The 22,758-nt window shown below is 43.6% G+C and overlaps 1 protein-coding gene across 1 annotated transcript; it reads left to right on the plus strand.

Annotated features, from left to right (window-relative positions):
* Positions 1-4,637: 4,637 nt before the first annotated feature.
* atpv0e2 (ATPase H+ transporting V0 subunit e2) lies at positions 4,638-15,375 on the plus strand. Its single transcript, XM_030093964.1, has 4 exons — positions 4,638-4,820; positions 9,145-9,192; positions 11,514-11,612; positions 14,555-15,375. The coding sequence occupies exons 1-3, from the start codon at positions 4,717-4,719 to the stop codon at positions 11,605-11,607; spliced, it is 246 nt and encodes an 81-aa protein (XP_029949824.1). The 5' UTR covers positions 4,638-4,716; the 3' UTR covers positions 11,608-11,612; positions 14,555-15,375.
* The last annotated feature ends 7,383 nt before the right edge of the window (positions 15,376-22,758 follow it).

The raw sequence follows: 22,758 nt of genomic DNA on the forward strand, positions 1-22,758 counted from the left end.
ACTTCCGGCTGTGAGTACCAAAATAAAAGGGTTTTATTGAATTTATTTCATAGTAATTCTGTGGAGACGGCAGGTCATCCATCAGTTTAGCAGAACTGTGTTCAGTACTTTGGTTTGGATCGTGGAGTTTTTCACATTACTGCCTGGAAGACGGAATGTTAAAAGTCCGTGCCCTCAATGACTACATTACCCATAATTCACAGGGTCCCTTGCAGCTGCCGCTCCACTTAGGTTTCGTTTTTGGTGGACAACATGTGCGCAGCAACCTTGGATTGAAAGACTGCCATCCGACTTGCATTGGGTGTTTACAGTGTGTGTCCTTGTACTGTGTGCGTCCATAAGATGTAAGTAGTTGAGATACATAATATAAATGTGTATTTGCCATTATTACCTGTGTGCAATTATCCTCATGTTACCCACTGTTCTTTATATGGGCTGTAGCTGCAATAATGCGCCATCCTGTGTTTATTCTATCCATATATGTTGAATGTAACTTCTTGTGTTCACATTTCTGCATGTATATACCCTATTTTACATGATCTGCATGTTCTATTTGTGGTGATTTGATGGGTTGACCCCTTTTGCTTTGTTGGAGCTCCCTCTAGGGGATTTGCACGGCACTGCAGTCCTTCTGTGCTGCATTTCGTTGAAACAGATTTGTTTTCTCTGTTCTGTTACAGATGAACACACTCACACAGACACACACTGATGACAAATACAAACACCAAACCTGAAAGCCTGCAATAACCTTCATCACCATCTGTCTCCACCTCCATCTACCCTCTCCCATTCATCTCTTCAATAAATCCTGAGAACTGCACGGCTGGAGTTTTGCCTGTTCCTTCTGACCGAGGACAACTCAGTTGACGAACAATCACAAATCAGTGCACATCCTAAACACGGAATATCCTCAGTATCATTATATGTTCATAGCTCCACGGTATTGTTGATATGACCACTGTGTGATACCTAAGTGCACGATATCACAGGGAATCATTTCATGAAGTATATCTAAATTATTGTATTACAAAAAAAAAGTGCTTATAGGAATCAAGCTTACCTGTAACGTCAATACAGTTGTTTGAAGACTTTATTACTTGAAGTTGGAAATCAGCCAAGTGTGTAAAGCAATAAGACAAGCAGTGAGAAACGCAGCTTGCTAAACTTCTGGTGTTTCTCGACCATCTGACTCTTAAACCTGGGGAGCAGCAGTTTGTGGACTGATGGCATCACTTCTTTTGGGAGTGTTGAGATTAGATAAGACCCTCATGAATGACAATAAACTGCAGGAGGGATGCATGCTGACTTGTTTCTCCAATCCACTGTGAGAGTGAGTCTGCACCGCAGAGAAAACACATACCGAATTGTTTCTGTTGTTGAGGTTGGTGCCTGACAACATCAGGAGAAACCAGGCAGAAAACAGGTCTTCTTACATTATGCTCTTGTGACCTGTGGCAATAATAACACCGAAACTGCCATGAAGCTTGGTTTCTGTTCACATGAAAACGTATCATGTCACATTGTAGCTTCAGAAAAGTTTCACGTATACACAACAGCGTTTCAAAAACATTTCACAGAAATGGCAGAAACTGGGAAAGATGTAATTAGCAGCAGCTGGAAGCACTACTGTCATAAAATCAGACTCCCAAAATTCAATGGAAGCATTGTGATATAAACAGGTCTTGGTGTTAAGTTTGGATTTCTGTCCTGTCTGTGCTGCTTCTTCATGTGATTGTTTCACTGTTTGTAAAGTTTCATGTCTTTCATGTCTCATCATGCTGTTGCCTTTGTGGTTACAGCTCCTGTCCGGAGTTTCCGTTCGTTTCCAATGTATGTATCATTTTTTAACAGAGCTTAAATGTGTCAGTCTGGTTCGATACTACAATATAATATTGGCATAAAGCAATATAAAAATGTATTTATGAGCCCTGCTTTAGTCTCATAGACCCCCATGTTATCTGAAAAAGCGCCGGTCAGCTTCAGCCAATAGATTTCGAGCTTCCGCCTTGTCGTGCCATCAATCAAAGTGTGCACGCAGCCAGAGAGCACGGCCGCTCACCCAGGCAGAGGAGAGTTAGCTCCGCAGCAGCCGCCGCGCTCACCTCGGATATATCCACTGTCTGCTGAACATCCACCGTAAACAGACAAGTAAACAAACATGGAGGATGCTGTAGGAGTCGGAGGCTCTCATTTTCACCTGACAGATAATGCGCGTGCACAATTAAAGGGGTGTGGCTTGGTCGCTCATGAAAGCAGAGGGAGGGCAGAACCTCGAGATGTTGGATTAAAAAAACCTCTCTCTTTCAAAACTCCGGACACGAGCTTTAAGGTCATTAGTACTGGTCATGCTGTAATAACAGTGATGCTGTAGCGGAGCCAGAGTGGGGGCAAGGGGCCGGTCGCCCCAGGGCCCACAAGGTCATAGGGCCCCGTTTCATGTGACGTGTTCACATTTACTCATAAATAAATTATTATAATAAAATGTGCAGTGTGTGCAAGAAGGTATACGCATATGATTGTGGGCTCCAATTTTCCAATTCTTACATTATGACTGTGATGGAAATTTTAAGTATTTGATGCATGTGATGGTTATCACCTTCAAGTAGACTTCCTTAGCAGATGCCCCCCTGGATTCCTGACACCAAGCAAACCCAAATGGGGGTTTCTTTCCTGTTTTCCCTGTTGCATTTTGAGCAGATGTGTCTCCCCCTGACCGGGTGCAATCTCCAAATGGTATCTGTGGTCTGTATGCTGTTCTTCGCTAATGCATTGGCACCCACAGGGGTTTTGAAGTGGGGTGGGTCTTTGGAGTTGTTCCTTTGTCACTTCATATGTTAAATATGTGTCCCTTCCTATCTGAGGGCAGCCTCTAAGACATGTTAATGACATTAACATGTCTGCCCCTGGCCACAGGGGTTCAGGGCGGGGTATAAATATCAGTCTGTATCTCAAAATTTCAGAACTCACACTGACTGAGCAGCTGTGACTTCTCTCCTGTTGCAACTGGAATTAAAGGAATCATTAAGGAACTCATCGTTGGTGCATTTATTAATAGAATTTCCACAACACGACTGTCCATGAATGCATCAGAGCTGTAAGCCAGCGCTGATTGGCTGTGCGACATTAACAAGTTTTTTCTTTTGCACTTGATCTGAACTCTTTGGAGGGAAGTTAAACAGTATGCTAAACACTATGCTAGCCGCTAGCGGTACTACCCAAAACCTAACATCGGAGCCACTGGTGAGTCAGTGAAACCTTCAAAAATATTATCTTTATCAGAATGCTGTGGTCTTAAACACCTGCCTATTTGAATGTGCCTTGTATTGCTCTCAACTAAAAGAGACCGCCAAGTCTGTTTTTTTTCTAATATAATAGTTACCGTAATTTTTACGGGGAATTTCTGGCAACCACAGCTGCCAGTATTTTACCGTAAATTCTGCGGAATTTTTTTTACAGTGTGTATTTGTTCTTCAAAACAAGTTTGTGAACTGGTTTGTGACTTTATTCTGCTTTCTGAGGCATATAGGTTTGCTTGGCTCAATAAAAGTGAGCATTAGTGTGTTGTTTGATGGTAGCATGAGGGATTGTTTGAATGGTAAAATTACTATCATAAGGGCCCATCGAGAATGCTCCACCCCCTCTGTACTGAGACCCACACTCCGCCTCTGCAGTGATGTATTTTGTCGGTGTAGTCAAGCTTTGTTTTTATGTTATACCACGTGTCATGTTCACTGTTGTGGCCAGTGTCTCTTCCAGCAACTCCCCTCAATTGTTCTCATCAAGAAATTTGCAAAATTGAATGAAATAGTAGCAGCCAGACATTCTTTGCATTATTTTTTTAGATAAAGAATGTCACTCCACTGTAAGCACTCAGGAAATCCACAGTCCCTGGAATGAATATCAGAAAAAACAAAAACAATAAAAATATGTAACTACCGTGCAATGATGCAAGATTACATTTTTCAAAACTGGTACAGCTTCAAATGGAAGGTGTAGACAGAAGAATCGTGGAGAGATGTATCATTGACTTACTTTTACTTCTTTCTACACCATTTTCAGACATGTTGATTTAGATATATGTACATTATGTATGCATAATGTGTTCTAGACAGGTTTATGTATAGTTTGTTATGTATTAATTATTTTCATATATAATTATGGGAGAAGATAATTGATTCATTAATAGATATTTATAGAATAGATATTATTTATTAATCTCATATACTTATTTTTGCATGTATGTGTATGTATATGTGTGCATGCATGTGTGTTAAAAAATATATTTTACATATATATAGAGAGATTTTTAAAGACGTTTTCAAATTAATTTGAAGAAGTTTCCTCACTGGGATTGAATGATGCAGTATGATAATAAAATTCTTAAAGGTAAAAGAGGATTCGTCCTATCATTATCATTATTATTATTATTATTATTATTATTATTATTATTATTATTATTATTATTAAAACCTGTATTTGCTGTCACTAATCCTCCGTCCAACCACTGACGGTCTTACAGTGACAGACAGCTGGCTCAGCCAATTAGATCCCACATCCTCGAGGCTTTGGACCAATCACAGCCCACAGCAGCCGATCGGGGCGGGACCATCAGGATAAGGACGGGCTGGCTGAGCGGCCATTGATGCGCTTTATTTCTACGAGGGCGAACCGGAGCCTGCTTCCCCCTGCCGTGCGGTGCTGCTGCGGACCGGAGCCATGGTGTCTCACAGCCTCGCCCTGCCGATGATCTGCTTCACCACGCTGTGGGCGCTGGTGGGGGTCGTGGCTCCCTTCCTAGTGCCCAAAGGACCCAACCGGGGGTAAGGCGGAGGAGGCAGACGCCGCTAATTGGTCGCAATTAAACGGCGCGTGTTCGCGTTATATTTCCGTTTTTCTGACAGCATTTGAATCCAGACACACGGTCGTCTCGTTTGGCGGTAGAGCGGTCGTTCTGCGGCAGCGGCTTGGCCACAGTCGTGGGTTTTGTCGGGTGCTGCTGATGTGATGGAGGCCCCGCGTCACCCGGGGAGAGCATCCATCCGTCCGCCGCTCCGCTCTGACACCAGACGGTGAAATAACCCACCGGAGACACCGCACGCCCTGCCGTGTTTCTCAGCTTTTCATGTATTCACCTGCATCCTGTGAAAATCCGGCTACATCCAGCACGAGCTTAAAGCTGGTATTGGTTTTACGTTACGCTGTGCAGGTGCAGTCGCTTACGTCACCGTGACGTCACGTCGGGACTGTTGTTTTGGAGTGGAAATGCGTGTAATTTCCCGGGAAATAAGGCACGTTTCCCGGGAAAACCCACTCCATTTTATCACATCAATTCACCCCTCTCTGACGAACCATATGCGGCATCTACATGCTGGCAGCTAAAGTCGTTTATCATGTGTTGTACATATGTTGCGGTATGCAGGAGAAATCATATGCATTACAGGCAAGTGTTTGCTCAGCTCTCCAAATCATTGAATTCAGCTCACCGCTAAATGAAGCTCCCAGGCATGCGGATTGTTTCTACAAACCTTTGTGAAAGAATAGGCCACTCTCAGGAGCTCAGTAAATTGCAGTGCTGCAGTGCAGAGGTGGAAAGAGTACAAAAATATTATACTCAAGTACAAGTACTGTTACTCTGATGTGATTATACAAGTAAAGTTACTCATCAAAAAATACTCAAGTAAAAGTAAATGATTTAAAATGTACTTTGAGTAAAAGTAAAAAGTTACTTTTTAACAACAGGTGTTTTCTGCCTCTATTGTGTTGTGCAAAAAAGAAACGAGGACATGCATAAGTACATATCAATTAAACTGCTTTATTTAAAAGGTAGTGAAGCTAATTCAATTATATACATGAACTATCTGAATATATACTCGCTCTACCACAGAAGATGGATGGAGCCCAACACAAATGAAGCTCATGACAAGTTTGTCCACTTTTGCCTGTGGCACACGTCTGCCGTCCTGCCATCATGTCGTCCAGTTGAAGTTGTTTGGGCAGCATTTCTGGAGGCTACAGTGTTCGTTTCCGTGTTGCCACACCGTCACCAAAGGCCTTCAGCTCTGATGGATGTCTCCTCTGAAAGCATAAATATACAAATATTTTCATTACTATGTAAATCACTACCTTTATTAAACACTCAGCATTTTATTTATTATACTCATAGATATGTTTTCTACACCCAATGCATTTGTGCATCAGAATGCAAAATTTGATCACAAAAACATATTTAGTACAATAATGAACGTATACATCAATAAACAAGACAAACTGTGATCTAAATGATACATTTATTCATACAATATGTCTTGGTAATGATCTAATAAAAGAACAGATATAACTTAAACAATTGTAATTTGTCAATTCGTTTCGAGGATACTAATGGAGCTTCCACTCTGGCATTAAAAGTGGAAGCTTTAAAAAAACTGCGGTTTGGCGTTTGCATGTAAGCAGAGAAAAATGGAGACTGGCTTTCTGCCTCCATGCACACTGTCGTGCTGGTGTGTGAGCAAAGTTATTTTGGAAAACGGAAAGAAGAAAGTGTCCGTTTATGAAAAGATTGTATCATGAATTGCAAGGCTTTCTCAGATGCAGGATTATTAGTTTAAAGGTGCATTAAGGAGTTTTTCAACTTTAAAAATACTTATTTTCCACCATAAATATGTTACACATTTTTAATGATGTGTACAATGTGCCCTGACATATTCATTGCAAGTACCGCTAACAGCGCTAAATTGTCACTTGAAAGTTGCAGTGCCGGTCCGGCACCACAAATTTTTTTGGGGAGAATTTGAAAGGAATGACGTAATGCACGCTCCGGCTGGCCTCATTGAGTTAGGTTTCGTTTTGGCCGCCATTACTCCGCCAGATGCTTAGTGAGCAACAACTGAGCAGGATCTTCCAGAAAGTAAGAAAAGACTGTCTTCTAGCACTGACACAGCTCCAGCACAGACTCCACCAGGGAAAAGAAACTTACATTTTACTCGAGCGCTACTAAAAGAGTGAGGAAGGAGTTCCTCTCTTCCGTGCACGCGAGCCACAGGCACGAGTATTTTACTATTTTTGTAAACAAATGAGACTATTTTTATTCACTGAGGAATAACATATGGAACTGGTTATTTATGATTGTATAATGGTGAGCTATTTCGTCTGTTTTGATATTGTTTTGCTTTTGTTAATGTCGTCTTTGTTGAAAGTTATGTTATTGTATTGTCGGTATGAATGTTGTCTGTACATCCTGTTGTGGACATGATGCTAAGTGTTGGTGCAGAAATATTTCTGATGAAGTTTAGACCCCAGGAAGAATAGCAACTGTTTTAACAGTAGCTAATGGGGATCTCAATATCAATCAATCAATCAATCAATTTATTTTTGTATAGCCCAGTATCACAACAACAGTTGCCTCAGAGGGCTTCAAGATGTTACATTGGTTACATTGTTACAATAAAACAAACAAACAAACAAACAAACAAACTAAGCTGCATTATGCCCAGGGCCTGCAGGGGGCGCTGTTTCGCATAAAACGTGCAAACAATTACAGGAACGTGAGTAATGTAATTAGTTACTTTCCACCCCTGCTGCAGTGATAAGATGCCACCTGTGCAGTAAGTCCAGACATGACATATCCTCACAGGCAACTCGGCCACAAAAAAAAAATCACGGCTTCAGCAGATGCTGAGCCTCTCAGAGTGTGAGTTTGCCAACTTTCCCAATAGCTACAGATCTCCAAACTTCGGTGGTCTTCAGATTAGCTGCAGAACAGTGTGTAGAGAGCTTCATGGAGGGTTTCCACGGCCGAGCAGCTGCATCCAAGCCTTACGTCACCGAGCGTCAGATGGAGTGGCGTAAAGCACGCCGCCACAGCAGAGATCTGTTCTTTGGAGTGAACAGTCACACTGCTCCATCTGGCAAACTGACGGTTTGCCAGTCTTGGCTTGCCGGTTGCCAGTTGAGCAATACTCGCATTGTACCAAGTGTGAAGTTCAGTAGAGGAGGGATTATGGTGTGGGCTCGTTGGTAGAGAGTTGGACTCGGCCCTTTAGTTCCAGTGTAAACAACTCTGAAAGCATCGGCACACACAGACATTTTGGACTTTTTCGTACTCCAGACTTTGTGGGAACAGTTTGGAGTTTGGCTGTTTTCTGCTCCAACATGCCAGCACCGACGCACAAAGCGAGGTCCATCAAGACGTGGATGAACCAGTTGGCCAGGCCTGCACAGAGTCCAGCCCTTCACCATCCCTTCACCATCCCTTCACCAGCCCTTCACCAGCCCTTCACCAGCCCTTCACCAGCCCTTCACCAGCCCTTCACCATCCCTTCACCAGCCCTTCACCAGCCCTTCACCAGCCCTTCACCAGCCCTTCACCAGCCCTTCACCATCCCTTCACCAGCCCTTCACCAGCCCTTCACAGCCGAGTCTGACTTCACATATTGTCTAAAATTCCCATGAAAGCACTCGGTAACCGTGTTGAAAGTAAACTGCCCAAGCTGCAAAGAGTGGACCGACATCATATTATATATTTTCCCAGATGCCTCCTCTTCAGGTGGACTTGAGTCAAAATTCAATATTTTCTGTTGAAGATGGACTGTATTTCATCTCATCATTCAAATATTACTTCAACAGGGCGAAAGTCCAAAGCAATCAAGAAAAATCCAGTGCAGATGATCCTACTCAACAAAACTCAGAAATTGTCAAACATGGATGAGAAAAACAGGTTGATGCTGCTGGCAGTTGATGGTGGACTACCATCTTTTTTAAATTTTATTTTATAATTTTCTTGTCTTCAGTACCACCTCATGACTTGTTAAATGACAACATGCGTGAAGATTTCCTATAACGTTTGCCCTGGGAAAAATGCATCATTGTTTTGTGGAATAAAAAAAAAAAAGATGGTGGTGGACTTTTAAAACATCTGTGTTTCTGGCATTTCTGGATTCGAGTTTTTAATGTGTGGAAACACAGATTCCATGTAAAGTTTCCAGTTGTCCTGCAGACGAGGTGATGGAACCCACCGAGCAAAGAGCGGCGACGAACACGTGTCTGAGGGGTTTTCTCTGCACGTCCAGAAGACGCTCTCATGATAAAACAGCGTATGGCTTCATTGCCGGAGTGTGACTGACGCCTCTCTTCTCTTCTCTCTGACAGTGTGATTGTGACCAGTCTCATCCTCACAGCCATCTGCTGCTATTTGTTGTAAGTACACGTCCGCTTATTTTCACCTGATATTTAGTAACACTTTGAAAGTGTGTATTGTTTGTCAGCAGCCAGGTCCTGGAGGCAATGTGTTCTTTGGCATATTGTTGCAGAAATATGAACCGATGAACCTCGTATTGCTTTGCAGCGTCAAGTTTCACTAATCCCATTAATACTCTACAAACGTGAATAGTAATGTTTAGGTAAATTCAGAATAATCAAGACTGTAGAGACACATTTCACTGCTTTTTCGTTTTGTCATCAGATTTTCACTCCGATCCAACGAGGAACCCAAAAGATCATAAAACCCCTTTTGCACGACAACGTTTTCAAGTGAATCTGAAAACTTTTTTGGATGTCTGTTTACCCAGTGGAGCTCGGAGCCTCTATTTGAGTTTCCATGGTATACACTTCATTTTAAAAGTAGCCTTGGAGGTGAAACTTTTCAAAAACCCTCCAGCTCCATCTGAATGGAAACTGGGGAAAACACAACCTTCTGAAACACTGCCTCTGCTTCTGCACACCACAGCTGTAGAAACTTAGTTCTTCTGTGTGTGTGTGTGTGTGTGTGTGTGTGTGTGTGTGTGTGTGTGTGTGTGTGTGTGTGTGTGTGTGTGTGTGTGTGTGTGTGTGTGTGTGTGTGTGTGTGTGAGTGGACTGACAATATCGGCAGTGTTTTCCTCCAGGGTGTCATGACTCCCCGTCCATAAGGTCCTGGTCCCAGCCTATAATCTCCTGGATTTGATATTTTTAGAGTTGAGAGTCACTATAATAACTATCTAAATTCATTGTCTATCCAAACGAATATCTGTGTTCTCTCATTGTTAATGTGTAGAGCGTGTCTTCAGCACGTCTAGCTTTTCCATGTAAACAGACTTTTTTTTTTTAAACGTTGCTGTTTAAACCCAAAACTTTTCTGAAACCATAAAGCAATACGATGCTGTTTCACTTGAAGTGTTGTCGTGTAAACAGGGCCTCGGTTTCCACTTTGTTGTACCTCAAAGCGTCAACTTTCCATCAAATGGAACTTCTTCTTTCTTCTTTTTTAAGGATAAATCATTCAAATTGTATCCCACTGATTCTGAGAGGGGTTTCTCTTGTGACTATTGATGAGGAGGATTTCAGATGAGCCTGTTGGGCTTCTTTCCTCTCCTGCACAGTTTGCTTTTATCATTTGAAGTTGTGGTGCTGACAGATTTATCAGTCTTGTCCGTCCATCTCATTTTTGACCAAAATCACAGCATAGAAATGTCGAATGCTACTTATCAGTTCCTCAGGTCTTTTTTTCTTAAAGAAATTCGTCTTAATGACAACAAGAGCTGATGAGAAGCTCATTTTTCTCTTTCCGGCCCATGACAGGTGAATCTACGATGGAGGATCTGAATACTCTGAAACTACATAGCTTTCAGGGACTTAGTTATCCCAAAGCAGCAGCATTCACAACCTCGGGGCCACTTGAGAAAATACCATATTGTCAGTTTGATTAGGAAACAACAGCATCAGCTTGTCTGATTAAATCCAAAAAACTGATACTGAACTGACACTGATAAGCTCCCGTTGCTGCTCCGCTGTAATCAATTCTGGCATTTCTTCAAGTGCAGACACATGTTCACACACTTCTTTCCCAATTTACACTTAATTGATCACTTCTCAATGAGCATTCAGAGCCTCCTGCGACCAATCAGAGGGCGGCACGTGGCCCACAGGCCAATAATGATCACATCTGCAGCATGCAGGATTCCCATTCAGTCAGTAGAGGGCGCTCCAGCTCCTCTGTGTGAGTGTGCAGGACCATCCTGCTGGTGAAGGGACTGACAGGGAAACACAGATAAATGTCTTCTAAATCCATATCACTGACAGATTTATCTTCTGCATCAGGGGCGTCACACATGCTTGAACTTTAAAAGTTTTCTTTGTTTTGGTGCAGGTTTGATGAAAAAGTCTGTACATCCACAAAACCAAGCAGTTACAAACAAAAATGGCAATTTTACTGAAACCTGGTGCAAAATACAATGAAATGTCCAAAATAACTGCATTCTGCTTGTTTGACAGCAACCAGGTAGCTAGCTAGCTGTCATGGCAGCGTCACGCTAACGGCAGCGACCTTTACAAAATTGTTTGAAAATCAACCTTTTCCTGGTGGTTTGGTGGACCAGATTGGAGTGTTTAGTGGAACAGCTTTGGTCCACGGGCCTTATTAATGACAAACCTGCACTAGACCACTAGACCATGATCGTTGAGGTTTCAGACGCTGCCTGAACATCGGACTGTCCGTGGATGAAGACGTGACGGTCGTGCTGACTCTTTCTCTCTCCACACAGCTGGTTGATAGCCATCCTGGCCCAGGCCAACCCTCTGTTCGGCCCTCAGCTGAAGAATGAGACTATATGGTATCTGCGGTACTTCTGGGAGTAAACCCGGTGAGCACAGCACGCCTTCACACGACAACGGTGCTGCAAACGCAACTTTCTGAAAACACTCACATTCCATCTCCGTGGAAACGGGTAAAAACGCAGCTTTTCTGAAACATTACTGCTGCTGCTGCTGCTGCACAGTGCACCACGGCCATAATGACGAGCTGCTCGGCACATGCACGGCCTCCAGGGTGGCATGGCCCCCAGTCCAGGACGTGACGACTCGCTAAGCTCCCCTCCTGATGCCATTCTAAACATTATGTCCACAGTACCATGTTTTCATCCTTTTCCAGACACATTGTGACATATTTTCTTGTCTTCTTCATTAAAACAAGCTTTTAATTTCTCTGGAAGGTCCAGTAACTGACTGTAAGGCATGTTTACCTCGGTTTGGAAAGGAATGACTTAAAATATCTTTTGTCTGAGTTCAAAAACAAACCTCATATTAAATAATCTGTGAGAAGAATCCAAACAATCCGAGGCTAATTGTGTTGGATCATTTTGGTCTGTCTGGTATTTTCTCACCCTTTTCATTTACCGACCTTGAAAAGCCAAAACGCCGCCGCATCTCCGACACTCTGGTTTTTTGTTTTGTTTTTTCAATACTTTTCTGATGCAATTGGAAATGCAGCATATTGAATAATGGAAACGCCTGAGGGTGAGTACGGAACAAAAAAAATGCAAGAAGCTGCACTGATGGTCTGGTCACTCTCCGCACTGCAGCCCGGGACATTGATCAAGGAAGGAAAGCTCTCAGAAACTAGACTGCGCCCTCTGCTGTTTGCATTACGATGCGTTTTTAATTTAAGCTACTGATTTACTTTGTTCCATGTGTATCGATTTTTAACTGTCTAGCGAGACAGCGCTTCATCCTTACTCCCAGTCCCTATTCTCCTGGTCCTGCTCCATATTCTCCTCGACTTGGTGGGGGGGGTGTGTGTGTGTGTGTGTGTGTGTGTGTGTGTGTGTGTGTGTGTGTGTGTGTGTGTGTGTGTGTGTCCTCATTATTCAAACAGCCAGCGACTCCCACTCGACGCCCAACATGCTCACCACATCCTTTTCAGTGTTTCTGTCGTTTTATTAACGGAGCCTTAGTCTAACGAATTTAAATGAAAAATGCCGGAAAAGGCCTTGACCCCCTGACCCCCTGACCCCCTGACCCCTGGGCATGTGTTGAAGCGCAGGATGCTGGAGGCTGGAGGAGTCACCGGTTCAATGAAAGGAATAAGACGACGAGGCCAACGCCTCAAACGGAGGAGCGATATTCAGCATGATAAACCCGCACAGCGTCCCAACTGATGCAAGAGCGTGAAACACTGCCTGAACACCAACATGGTGGAAGAACGGTGGATAGAGAATAGCCAGAGTGGTGTTGGCTCTACACACATCACACACATGATGAGGAAGCTCTGCTGCAGATGTTGGACCTCATCTCAACAGATCCAGCTCCATTCTGCTCCGAACGCTGCACGTTCTGACAAGCCCGCCGTCGCTCCGGTCCGGACTTCAGGAACCCGTGCGGCGTCTGTGAGCAAACGTCTGTCTGCCGCCGGCTTTGTTCTGGGTTGATGGGCAGGGTGCCATTGTGCCATGTGTACATACGTTTGTTCTTAGCGGCTTACCTGCTCAAATACAGTTTGAATGAGATGAAGTGGATAAAGACTCCACGCGGCGTACCTCCAGCCTGACAGCGGCTTCAGAGGCCGCGTTTTAATGGAATCCCTCTGACTTCCTCAAAGATCGAGGCTCCAGCGCCTCGTTAATCTTAAAAAGGCTTCAGTTTCTCCGTGAGGGCTTCACATGCTCCCTCAGTTGGACGCTAAAGCTACAGTCGAGCTGTATTTGCAAGACGTGGCTTAAATGGGAAATCTGTTTGTCTTACTTTTCTGGGGAGTCCTGCAGACGTCTTTCTGAAAGCTGCTTCTCCAAAACATCAGAGAGCAGCTGAACAGTCTCACCAACCTACAACAGACAGGACCGTACCCAGGGCTCATGCCAATCCTTATGTTTGGAAAATAAGTTTATTGGGGATATTTCCCCTCAGAATGCTTTCGGTTTTACAGTAATTACTATTAATTGATTCAAATGTTGTCAAACGGGCTTCCTCTCGTCAGGTTTTCTTGAAATTGGATCGCGGTCTGCACAGAATGAGCACGTGGGCGGCATGAGCCCCGCAGGCTGCCAGTTGTCCGTATTTTTTTTTTCTTCTCTGAAACTCACTTTTTGCTTCATACCAGTGTTTATGTCCCTGTGTGCTCCAGCAACAGTTAAAACTAGCATCAGCTTGCTGAACACCGTTGGCATGTTGCTTTCATCTGAGATCACATTCGGTAAATTCTCTGAAATCTGCACAAACTGCAGAGCAGATCTGTATCTACACACACACACACACACACACACACACCACTCTCCAAAACAGAACCCTTCTCTTTTTCCTCCTGAATGACCAGTGTTGAGTTAACGTCGGCTGCTCAGCTTCAAATGTTTACGGTGGAAAATTACATTAAACATAATGAATCCAATCTAATTTATCCAAAAGCAGCTCTACTCTTTGATGAATTCATCATGCTGAGTTCTCCATATACAAACCGCAGATCTTTTGGCACATGCGTTTGCATATGCATGTATTTTTCCTGTAAAAACTCCTCCAGTCTCTCAAAGCGACAGTGACAGCTCAGGGTTTGCATGTTGACTGCATGTGCGGAGGGGAAGCCTGCCGCCAACTTGCCTGCGGTGACACAAGTGGCATTCCGGCTGGAATATTTATCAGCTCCAAGAGAGAAAGAAAGAAAAAAAAAAAAGCTGAAATGAAGGAAAGAGGCAGTTTGAACATTTCGGTCCCTGCTGCTGTGGTGCCAGCAGGGGGCTGGAACCTCAAGCTCACAGTCCATCTTAATGATTTGCAGCATTCGTTCTCACTGTTTCGCTGTGTCTTCTTTCTCTTCTAGGACGGCTCGACGTGTGGCCTCCCTTCTGTCCCACCATGTGGTTTGCTTCAACCTTACCCCTAAACATGAATCCTGAGCCCACACACCTCTGAACTGCACTACTGATGGTTTATGTCACAACCCAACAGTCCCGCTTGTCAACCAGGGAATCTGAGGAATAATGTACAGTATGGAGAATTTAAAGACGACCTTTTATGTTGGTGTTTCTCGGTTTTAAAAAACTGATTCGTTAAAAGATTTGTCTTGGTCGGCACCCTCTCGTTAACCTTTTTAAAAGCGCTCTCTCTTCATGTGGTGTCTCAAAGTAAGCAATAAGCGCTTTGTAATTTGACACCAGCCTCATCGTGCAACAAGCTAATCAGGAGTAAACCTGTAACGGGATTAAAGCTAGCAGTGATCACAGCAGCTTGACTGGGACAACATAAAAGGTCCTCTTTAAAGATGTATTATGTGTTTGAAGACATTATAAAACTACGAATGCGATGAGTTGAGTTTAAAAATGTGATTCCTTGCAACGTCTGTTTGGAGTTTGATGTGAAATTTTTAATCTTTCATCTAATGTTGGTTTACATTTATTTTTTGTGTGTCGCTGCCGTCAGGGAGCATTATTTTCTCGACGCTGGTATTTATTTTGGCTCGCAGAGGCCGACGGAAGCTCATCGTCGGCGCCTCAGTTGTCCGCGTAGCTTCGTTATGTAACTGTTACAGTGTGAGTTGCAATTACGGCGTGTGCGTGCGAGTGTGTGAAGAGTTCATTAGTGCGAGTGCTTGGTCCGCGGCCATGAGAATCTCCTAAAGCCGCAAGAAGTAGGAGAAAAAACGTGAAGAGCGATTCCCTCCACTTTAGACCACTTCGATGTGAGACTCCCTCCTACATTCCCCTCATGCTCCACACCGCGGAGGTCCTCGTTGCCATGGCGATCTCATCACCCAATTCAGTCCCACTCCACTCGACCCCTTTTGATGAAATCCTGCCCAATCTCGCCTGCTCGTTGTGCAGACGCACTGTGGGTTGTACAGTAGAGCCGGTTTCATCTGCTTGATCCAAACGCGAATGTTCTTTGAGACGACGCGCCCACCGCTCTCCTCTTTCCTCTTAATCTTGCTGGGTTTGTTGCAGGGGGGCATCGCCGCCTTTGAATTCACTCATTTAGCCGAAAAAAAAAAGCAATGACATAGTTCGGAATGAAAGCGAAAGCTGGAGTGTTTTGTGCTCTGTGGTGTTGCTTATTAGGGACTGAAGCCTCTGATTGGCTTGACATGGAGTCAAACATCTACAGGTAGAAATAAGGAGCACTCAAATGCAGGAGTGTCAACTGTAATACCCCTTTCCCACTGGCCAAAAAACCCGTTTAAACCCGCTAACTATTGGCTCCTCATGTCAGTGGGAAAGCGTTTGACCTGTGATTTCAGCCAGGTCGTTGACCCGGAAATCGACCCGGTAGTTTGCCGGGTGAGTTTGTAGCGGCTTTTAGTGGGAGGGACACATCCGGGAACTTACATGATGACGTCGACGCAGCGCGGCTACGTTTGCGCGCTAGTTGTTGTTTCTGGACACAGCGTGAGATTTCCTAGACCAGAGAGCTTCTCTTGATCCATGGTGAACAGAAGATTTGTCTACAGGTAATGAGGACTGTGTTCCTCTGCATTGTTTACTTTCGTTTTGCTCCGTCGCGCTGATGATGTCATCAACGCGGGACACCATCAGCACGGGGAAACGCAGCATCGCGGCTCGCCAGCAGGCGGCTAGACCCGCATCTGCATGCAGCCGCGAGTTGCAGTGGGAAAGGAGTATAAGAGGATGAGAAGCCCCCAAACCCCCCACTTTGAGTGTGGCCTCACTGAGTTTCACCCACGTACGCTGATGACACAACGCTTCATAGCTTTCAGTGTTTCACAGAGTCAAACATCTGCTCAGAAAATATTTTTCTTTGACTTAAGATTTTAAAAATTGAAGCAACTCTCAACTTTTTCCACATATATCAATTTCTTTCCCTTTTTTTTTTTTTTTTTGCCTGCTGATTTTCTGCATTTTCCTGAAAGTTTCACCTTTATTCTCATCATGATGTTCTGAATTCTTGGTCATAATGGAAACTTTCTTTTACAAGTCCTTCAACATCCTTTTTTGTAAATTCTTGTCAGCTTCTTTCCTATTTATCATCCTCACTTGTGACATTTAAGGTCATTTTTCCTTGTTTCCTTTCAGTTCTCTGAATTTTTGATATGTAGCCTTTGTTCTCAAGCCTTTGTCTTGGTTCCTGAGTTTGACGACGCCGTGGCGTACCTCACATTGCCGTCCCCCTCCCGATGCTTTAAGAGCCTCCGCTGCCAGCCACCACCACGATTCTACCTCCCCTTATCTCCTACCTCGAACACCTCCGCCCTCGCCCCACTTTCTTCCCCTTTCTTCTTACCCCTCGCCCTACCTTACCCTCTTCTCCAAAACCACTTTGCTTCAGCCAAAAAGAATCAAAATCAAAATACAGCTACTTTTTAGAAAGACCAAATTGCGTTGTATCTTTTCCCCCCAGCCCTTTTTCTGTGGACGTGGTGGCGGCAGCGCCGGCGATGACGTCACGCATCTCAGTGTTTAAACCCTGTAACAAATCAAGTGGGATCAAGGCCGATTTACACCAACAAGCTAGCTTTGCCTTCAACAGTGACGCCACTTTGTTGCAGTCGGTATCCTCCTCATTCAGTGGAAGCTGGTAAAAATCATGAACTCCTGAGAAACTCGGTTAGCTGCGGAGCGTTTTGTTCTGGTGAAAACCACAGGTCCTTTTTCTAGAATCCTCCCGGTGGCAGTTTGTCCCCCTTGCGATCCCACTCGTCGACACTCGGGCTGAAGTTTGCTCGCAGAATCCTATCATCGGTGTCGGTGAATCATCGGACACCAAATGGCTTCATTTGGCACTCAGCCGAACTCGCCAAGGGAACAGTCAACACTTCTAGACCTCTTTTAAACACCCCTGGTGTGAACACACCCCAAAAATGTCAAATCCAACTCTTCTTTTTTTTTTTCCACTTCCTTTTTCTTGACAAATCTGTGCCGTTCTTTTGATAACTGGCTACTGTTCATCTGTTCAGTGTTCCCGGCAGCATGGATAGAGATACCTTTTTTTTTTTCTTCTTTTTGGGGGGGGTGCCCGTGTGCGTGTGTGTGTTTTAAGTGTCACCATGGTAACAAAAATTGAATAAATCACAAACGTAATTGTTGATGGAGATGAGATCCTGTACATGTGACCTTGTGTTAGTGTGAAGTAAATGCCTCGATGTGAGTGGCATTGTATGTGAAAATACCCAATAAAGAGCTGCGTTTCACGCAATCCAACTGTGCTTTTCACATTATTGACGCTCCCGCCGTGCAGACTGAAATGTCCGTTCCAGCGGGGACAGAAACACGTGGAGACGTACAAAGAGCACACCTGTGCACTCTTGATTTCAGTGCCAACAAAAGCGTGCAAAGCCATTTGACAGGAAGATTTAGATTTGCTGTGAAACTAGAGCTTTGAACCTTGAAAGGTTTTTTTTTTTTTCACCCTCTTACAGTTTTATTCCCAGCATGCAACAAGTATTCAGAAACACACTCACATTACCTCCTGTGAAACTTATCTTGGATCTTTGGATTTGAAGAATGTCTTGAGAAATTGCCTGTCATCAGATCACTTTAAGATGTCTGTTTTCACAAAAGGAGCGGGTGAAAGAAAACTGTAATCGTTGACCTTCCGCTGCATTTCTACCAATGTAGCAGTTGCCCATGAGAGGGAGGGGCCGCCGCTGTGGGGCTGAGGCAGCCTCATCAAGTTACCTTGGCGATCAAGGACAAGGTTGACTCCCCCTCGTGCGAGATTCGCACAATGGCACAAGGGAGGCTCGCATGCATGATTCATCAGGTGCAGAGCTTTACCAGTGAAAACTGGGAAGAGCCAAAGTGTGCCGCACTTTTTCCTGAGTCACACTGACGATCCAGGCGCAGCCAAAAATAAAATGACTGGTGTTTTCTGTTGGGGAAAAGCTGCATGAGCTGGAGAAGGGGAAAGCTGGAAGGTAAGGCTCATTTGCATGCCCCTCAAGCAGGCTCATTTGCTCTCAGAGGTTGAAACTGATATTTGCGTTCTTGGACTGAAGCTGCCAGTTTAGCAGATGGCATTTCATTAAGGTGTAGAGACAGATGAGGCTCGCAGACAACACGTCCATTATAATAAGCCTCACTTTCTTAAACCTGTGAACACGTCACAGAGTGAACTGATTGACCCAGCTCTGAAAATAAATGTTAAATCCATCAAAGGTTTCAGACTGTGCCAACATGCACACAGATAAATGACCTATTTGCTTCAAATATTGAACAAGGGCAAACAATGTCACTTGTGCCGTTCTGGACTAGTGCAAATCCAGACGGTGCCACCTCCAGCCTGGAAAATGACTGCAGCACTGTAACTGGTTGAAATGCTCGATCATACCACATACAGGCCAGTTAATAGTTTCTCGAATATCTGAATGTGTTTTAAAAGACACTGGCATTGTGGTGCAGTGGAAGAAAAATCCTACGACTGGGTTCGGGACCTCTTTTTTTTTTGCATGGTCTCCCTGTGCATGTGTTGATTTCTCGTCCAGAAACATAAATATGAGCCTAACTGGTGACTCATCGAAGGTGTGTCTTTCTCTGTGTTTGCACTGTGATGGTCTCGTGATTTCTCCTTGATGTACCCATGGCAAAAAAAAAAAAAAAATTGATGTCAGCATTTATGTACACACCAAAGAGTAGCTAACTATCACTGAGGATGGAGTCTCCCCACATCTGACCTGGGTCATGAGTCTATAGGTCTCTGCTTGTTGGTGACACAGTGAATAGTGCTCAAACCAAAGACCAGGCCAGGCGTGGGACTCTAGTTTCTCTGGTGCTCAATGACAATACTTTATTCGATCATGCCAAAGAATTGCAACTGTCCCTAAAAGCCCGTTCTCTCAAAAGCGTTCCTCACTTTTCAATAGATCTGATTGATTGGGAGGCAGAGGTTTTATACTCCTTGATCTGTTACCCAGAACATAACCTGCTCCGGAGTAGGTTAGCTGTTCAGGATAAGTCACAGTGGTGATCTACTCCTGTAAGAGATGAACCAGAGTCGTATGACAGAAAAACTGTGAATGAATCCCTGAAGCTACCTTGATAAGAGAACATTCAGCTTCGTGGAATGGGCCTGAGGTGAACAAGGTAAGCTTCCTTCAGGTTCTTCCATCGACTGTAAGTAGGGATGCACCAAGACCGCGACTGTTTTCCTAGTCTGAGTACTGCATGCATTACTGAACCAATATCAGATAGTGGTGTTCATTTTTCAGTATGATTTTTCACAATAAAAGATAATTGCTTGATGGCTGACAACAGTCCCTCCATGAGTCTCTAGATCCCCCCGTGTCGATCTTGGCTGGATGTTTGCAGAACAATCTGCCTGAAGACTCTTGGCAGTCCGGCTAGTTAGGTAACTTTGAGTCACTCACTAGATTCGATCTGTACCTTGGTACAAAATGCGCATCTGTGTTGGAACGCTGCCATTAAAACCCTCTATGTGCCCCAAATAGTGTACCAGACTAGATCTGATTTGTCCACAAGAGCATTGGGTACATTTGGTTCTCTGATGGTGAAGTGAGTCGTCTTCCAATCCCAACATCAGATCGTCGACCGCCGTTCTCGCCCTGTCCACTGTATGTGTCCAAAGGTTCTTGTGCAAGACGCAAGTCCATCCCAATGATGTGTTGCCACCTTACATGGCAGCTGTCACCATTGGTGTGTCTGTGTCAAAATGCACGACTTAAAGTAGTAAAATCTATTCACTAATTATGGGTAGAACCCCCACAGCAGTAATCCTTCACACTCAGCTCAGGCCACAGCTTCGATATGGAAGTTACATTACACAACAGACATGAAGCAAAACTGCACGTCATGCATACGGAATAGAGGTATTTTACACAAATGCACTATTTTTTTTGTAATCCACTTTAAGTATGCTGAAACCAGGTCACAGTAATTTAAATGTGAGATTTTTTTTTTTTCTAAGCAATCGGCAAAAAGGTGCTAAATCCCTACCCTGGAGTTAATCCATAAATCAGACACACAACGCTGACAATGTGTGACCATTAAACTCCTCAGTCTGCCGGTAATAAAATGGGTTTCACACTAAAAAAAGGATACTACAGCTGAGAGATCAGGCTGTTGGTGTGTTTGACACAGGTCTTAAAAACGAATGAGAATGATGTATTAATTGAGACTGTAAATGATGTTCTGCCACTGAAGGGTGGGGACTTTGAAATTCAACCACAAAATGCAGATTTATTGACATCAACACGCACACTACGCTTATCCTAAAAGACTGATTGGACTGAGATGTTTCCATGTGTGGTGTGTGAATGTTGTTCATGTCAACCGGTTTCACTAATCACATGGAGCCCAACTGCACTAGATACATTCACATCATCTGCATAAGGGTTTATCACAATACTCACCATCACATGTTCGCCTGGAGTCCTGCAGCATGATCACAGAATCTAAAGCAGATCTGTCAAACTGTCCATAACTGCTTCTCTGGATTGTACACAGCTTTTTAAAGCAGGCGGAGAAACTTTTTTTCCCCAGCTAATTAGAAAAACAGCAAAATACAAAGCTTGTTTACAGTTTCAACAGATTCGGAAGCAAGTACATGAGTCATTTTAGAAGCCAGTAATCAAAATGTTGTTGCATTTTCATCATAATCTTTTAGAAATTGCACATATATTTTAAAGAAAATAGGCAGAAAAACAAGATTTTTTCTCCTTTTTTTTCTGCAATAATCACACTTAAACAAGCAGATAAATCCATGAGAGACAGACATTGTAGTGTTGGATTATGAATAATACTCTTGTTTAATCCATAATATTCATTTATATGTCTCAGCAGTGGAGAAATTAATAGCGCCGCAGCTCTGCCACCTCACCATGGAAACTGATTGATGAGTAAACACTCTGTGAAATCTTCGAGGCGTTTTAAATAAAGCGGCAGTGTTTTTTTGTGTGAATGATTAACCAACGGAGTCATTTTTAAAAATAATTATCCTCTGCACACGCCACGAAATAATAATCATTCTGCAAAGCGCACTGAGACTACTTAACCAGGGAAATGCCGGGATTGTCGTTCACTGTTCCCGCCGCACCTCGGCCTACATTTCGGTTTATTAAAGGGGAGTTCAACCTGCGGCTCTGGAGCCTCGTGGGGCTCTTCAGCTCCTCTGGAGCGGCCCCACCAAGCTTTCAGAATGCATGTAAATAAACATTTATTTTCATTTTGTATTGTATTTGGATTTTAGTCTAGTCTTCACTTCAAAAACAGATAAAAAAAAAAGGTGAAACAGCTCAATCAGCCATGGCGTTGAGGAAAAGGAAAAAAGAAGAAAAAATAAAAAGGAAAAGAAAACATAAAAGTAAAAATCGGGAAAAGCAAAAAGAAGAAAACAGGAGAAAATAGCATAAAAAGGAAAATAGAAGAAAGTATTAAAAATACAAAGGAGAGAAAGATGAAAACAAATCAAAGAAAAACGAAGACAGAAAGGCGAACAACATGCTTGTAGAGCTAAAACTGCTGGAAACACTGTAAAACGCATAGCGGCTAAAAACAGCGATGATAGCTGAAGAGGACAAAACGCCAAAGCTGTGTGAAAGTTAAAGTGGAAAAATCATGAAAAAAACAAAACCTTTAAATGGCAACAACAGCTAAAAATGTTATCAATTCCACCTGGCGGTCACACTTCATTAGTGTTACTTTATGTTTTTATTTCAGATGCTTAGCGGGTTTTGAAAGTGGTGTGAACGGTTCATGTGGTCACGGCGTCTGCAGACAGCGACCCTGATTTCCCTCCAAACCGACGGGCATCATGTCAGCCGGCGGGAGGGAGAACACACGGGTTGGAGCTGTCAGATAAACACTCCACAGCTGATCCCCTGTAATATTCATAAAACGGGCCTTGATGTGCTGGCGCACCATGACAACCTACTTTCCTCTGACAGGACATTAAGATTTAACAATCTTTACACAAGCAGCTATACCAGCTGACCTATATAACGCTGGATTTCTTTATCGCTGCATCGGCGCGGCTGGCAGCTCTGTGCATTCAACCTGTCTGGCTTTAAGAGGATTAAATATCCATTTTGGATGTTTGAAATGACAACGTTATCCATAC

The sequence above is a fragment of the Salarias fasciatus genome, chromosome 6 (assembly GCF_902148845.1).
Source record: "Salarias fasciatus chromosome 6, fSalaFa1.1, whole genome shotgun sequence".
NCBI classification, from domain to species: Eukaryota; Metazoa; Chordata; class Actinopteri; order Blenniiformes; family Blenniidae; genus Salarias; species Salarias fasciatus.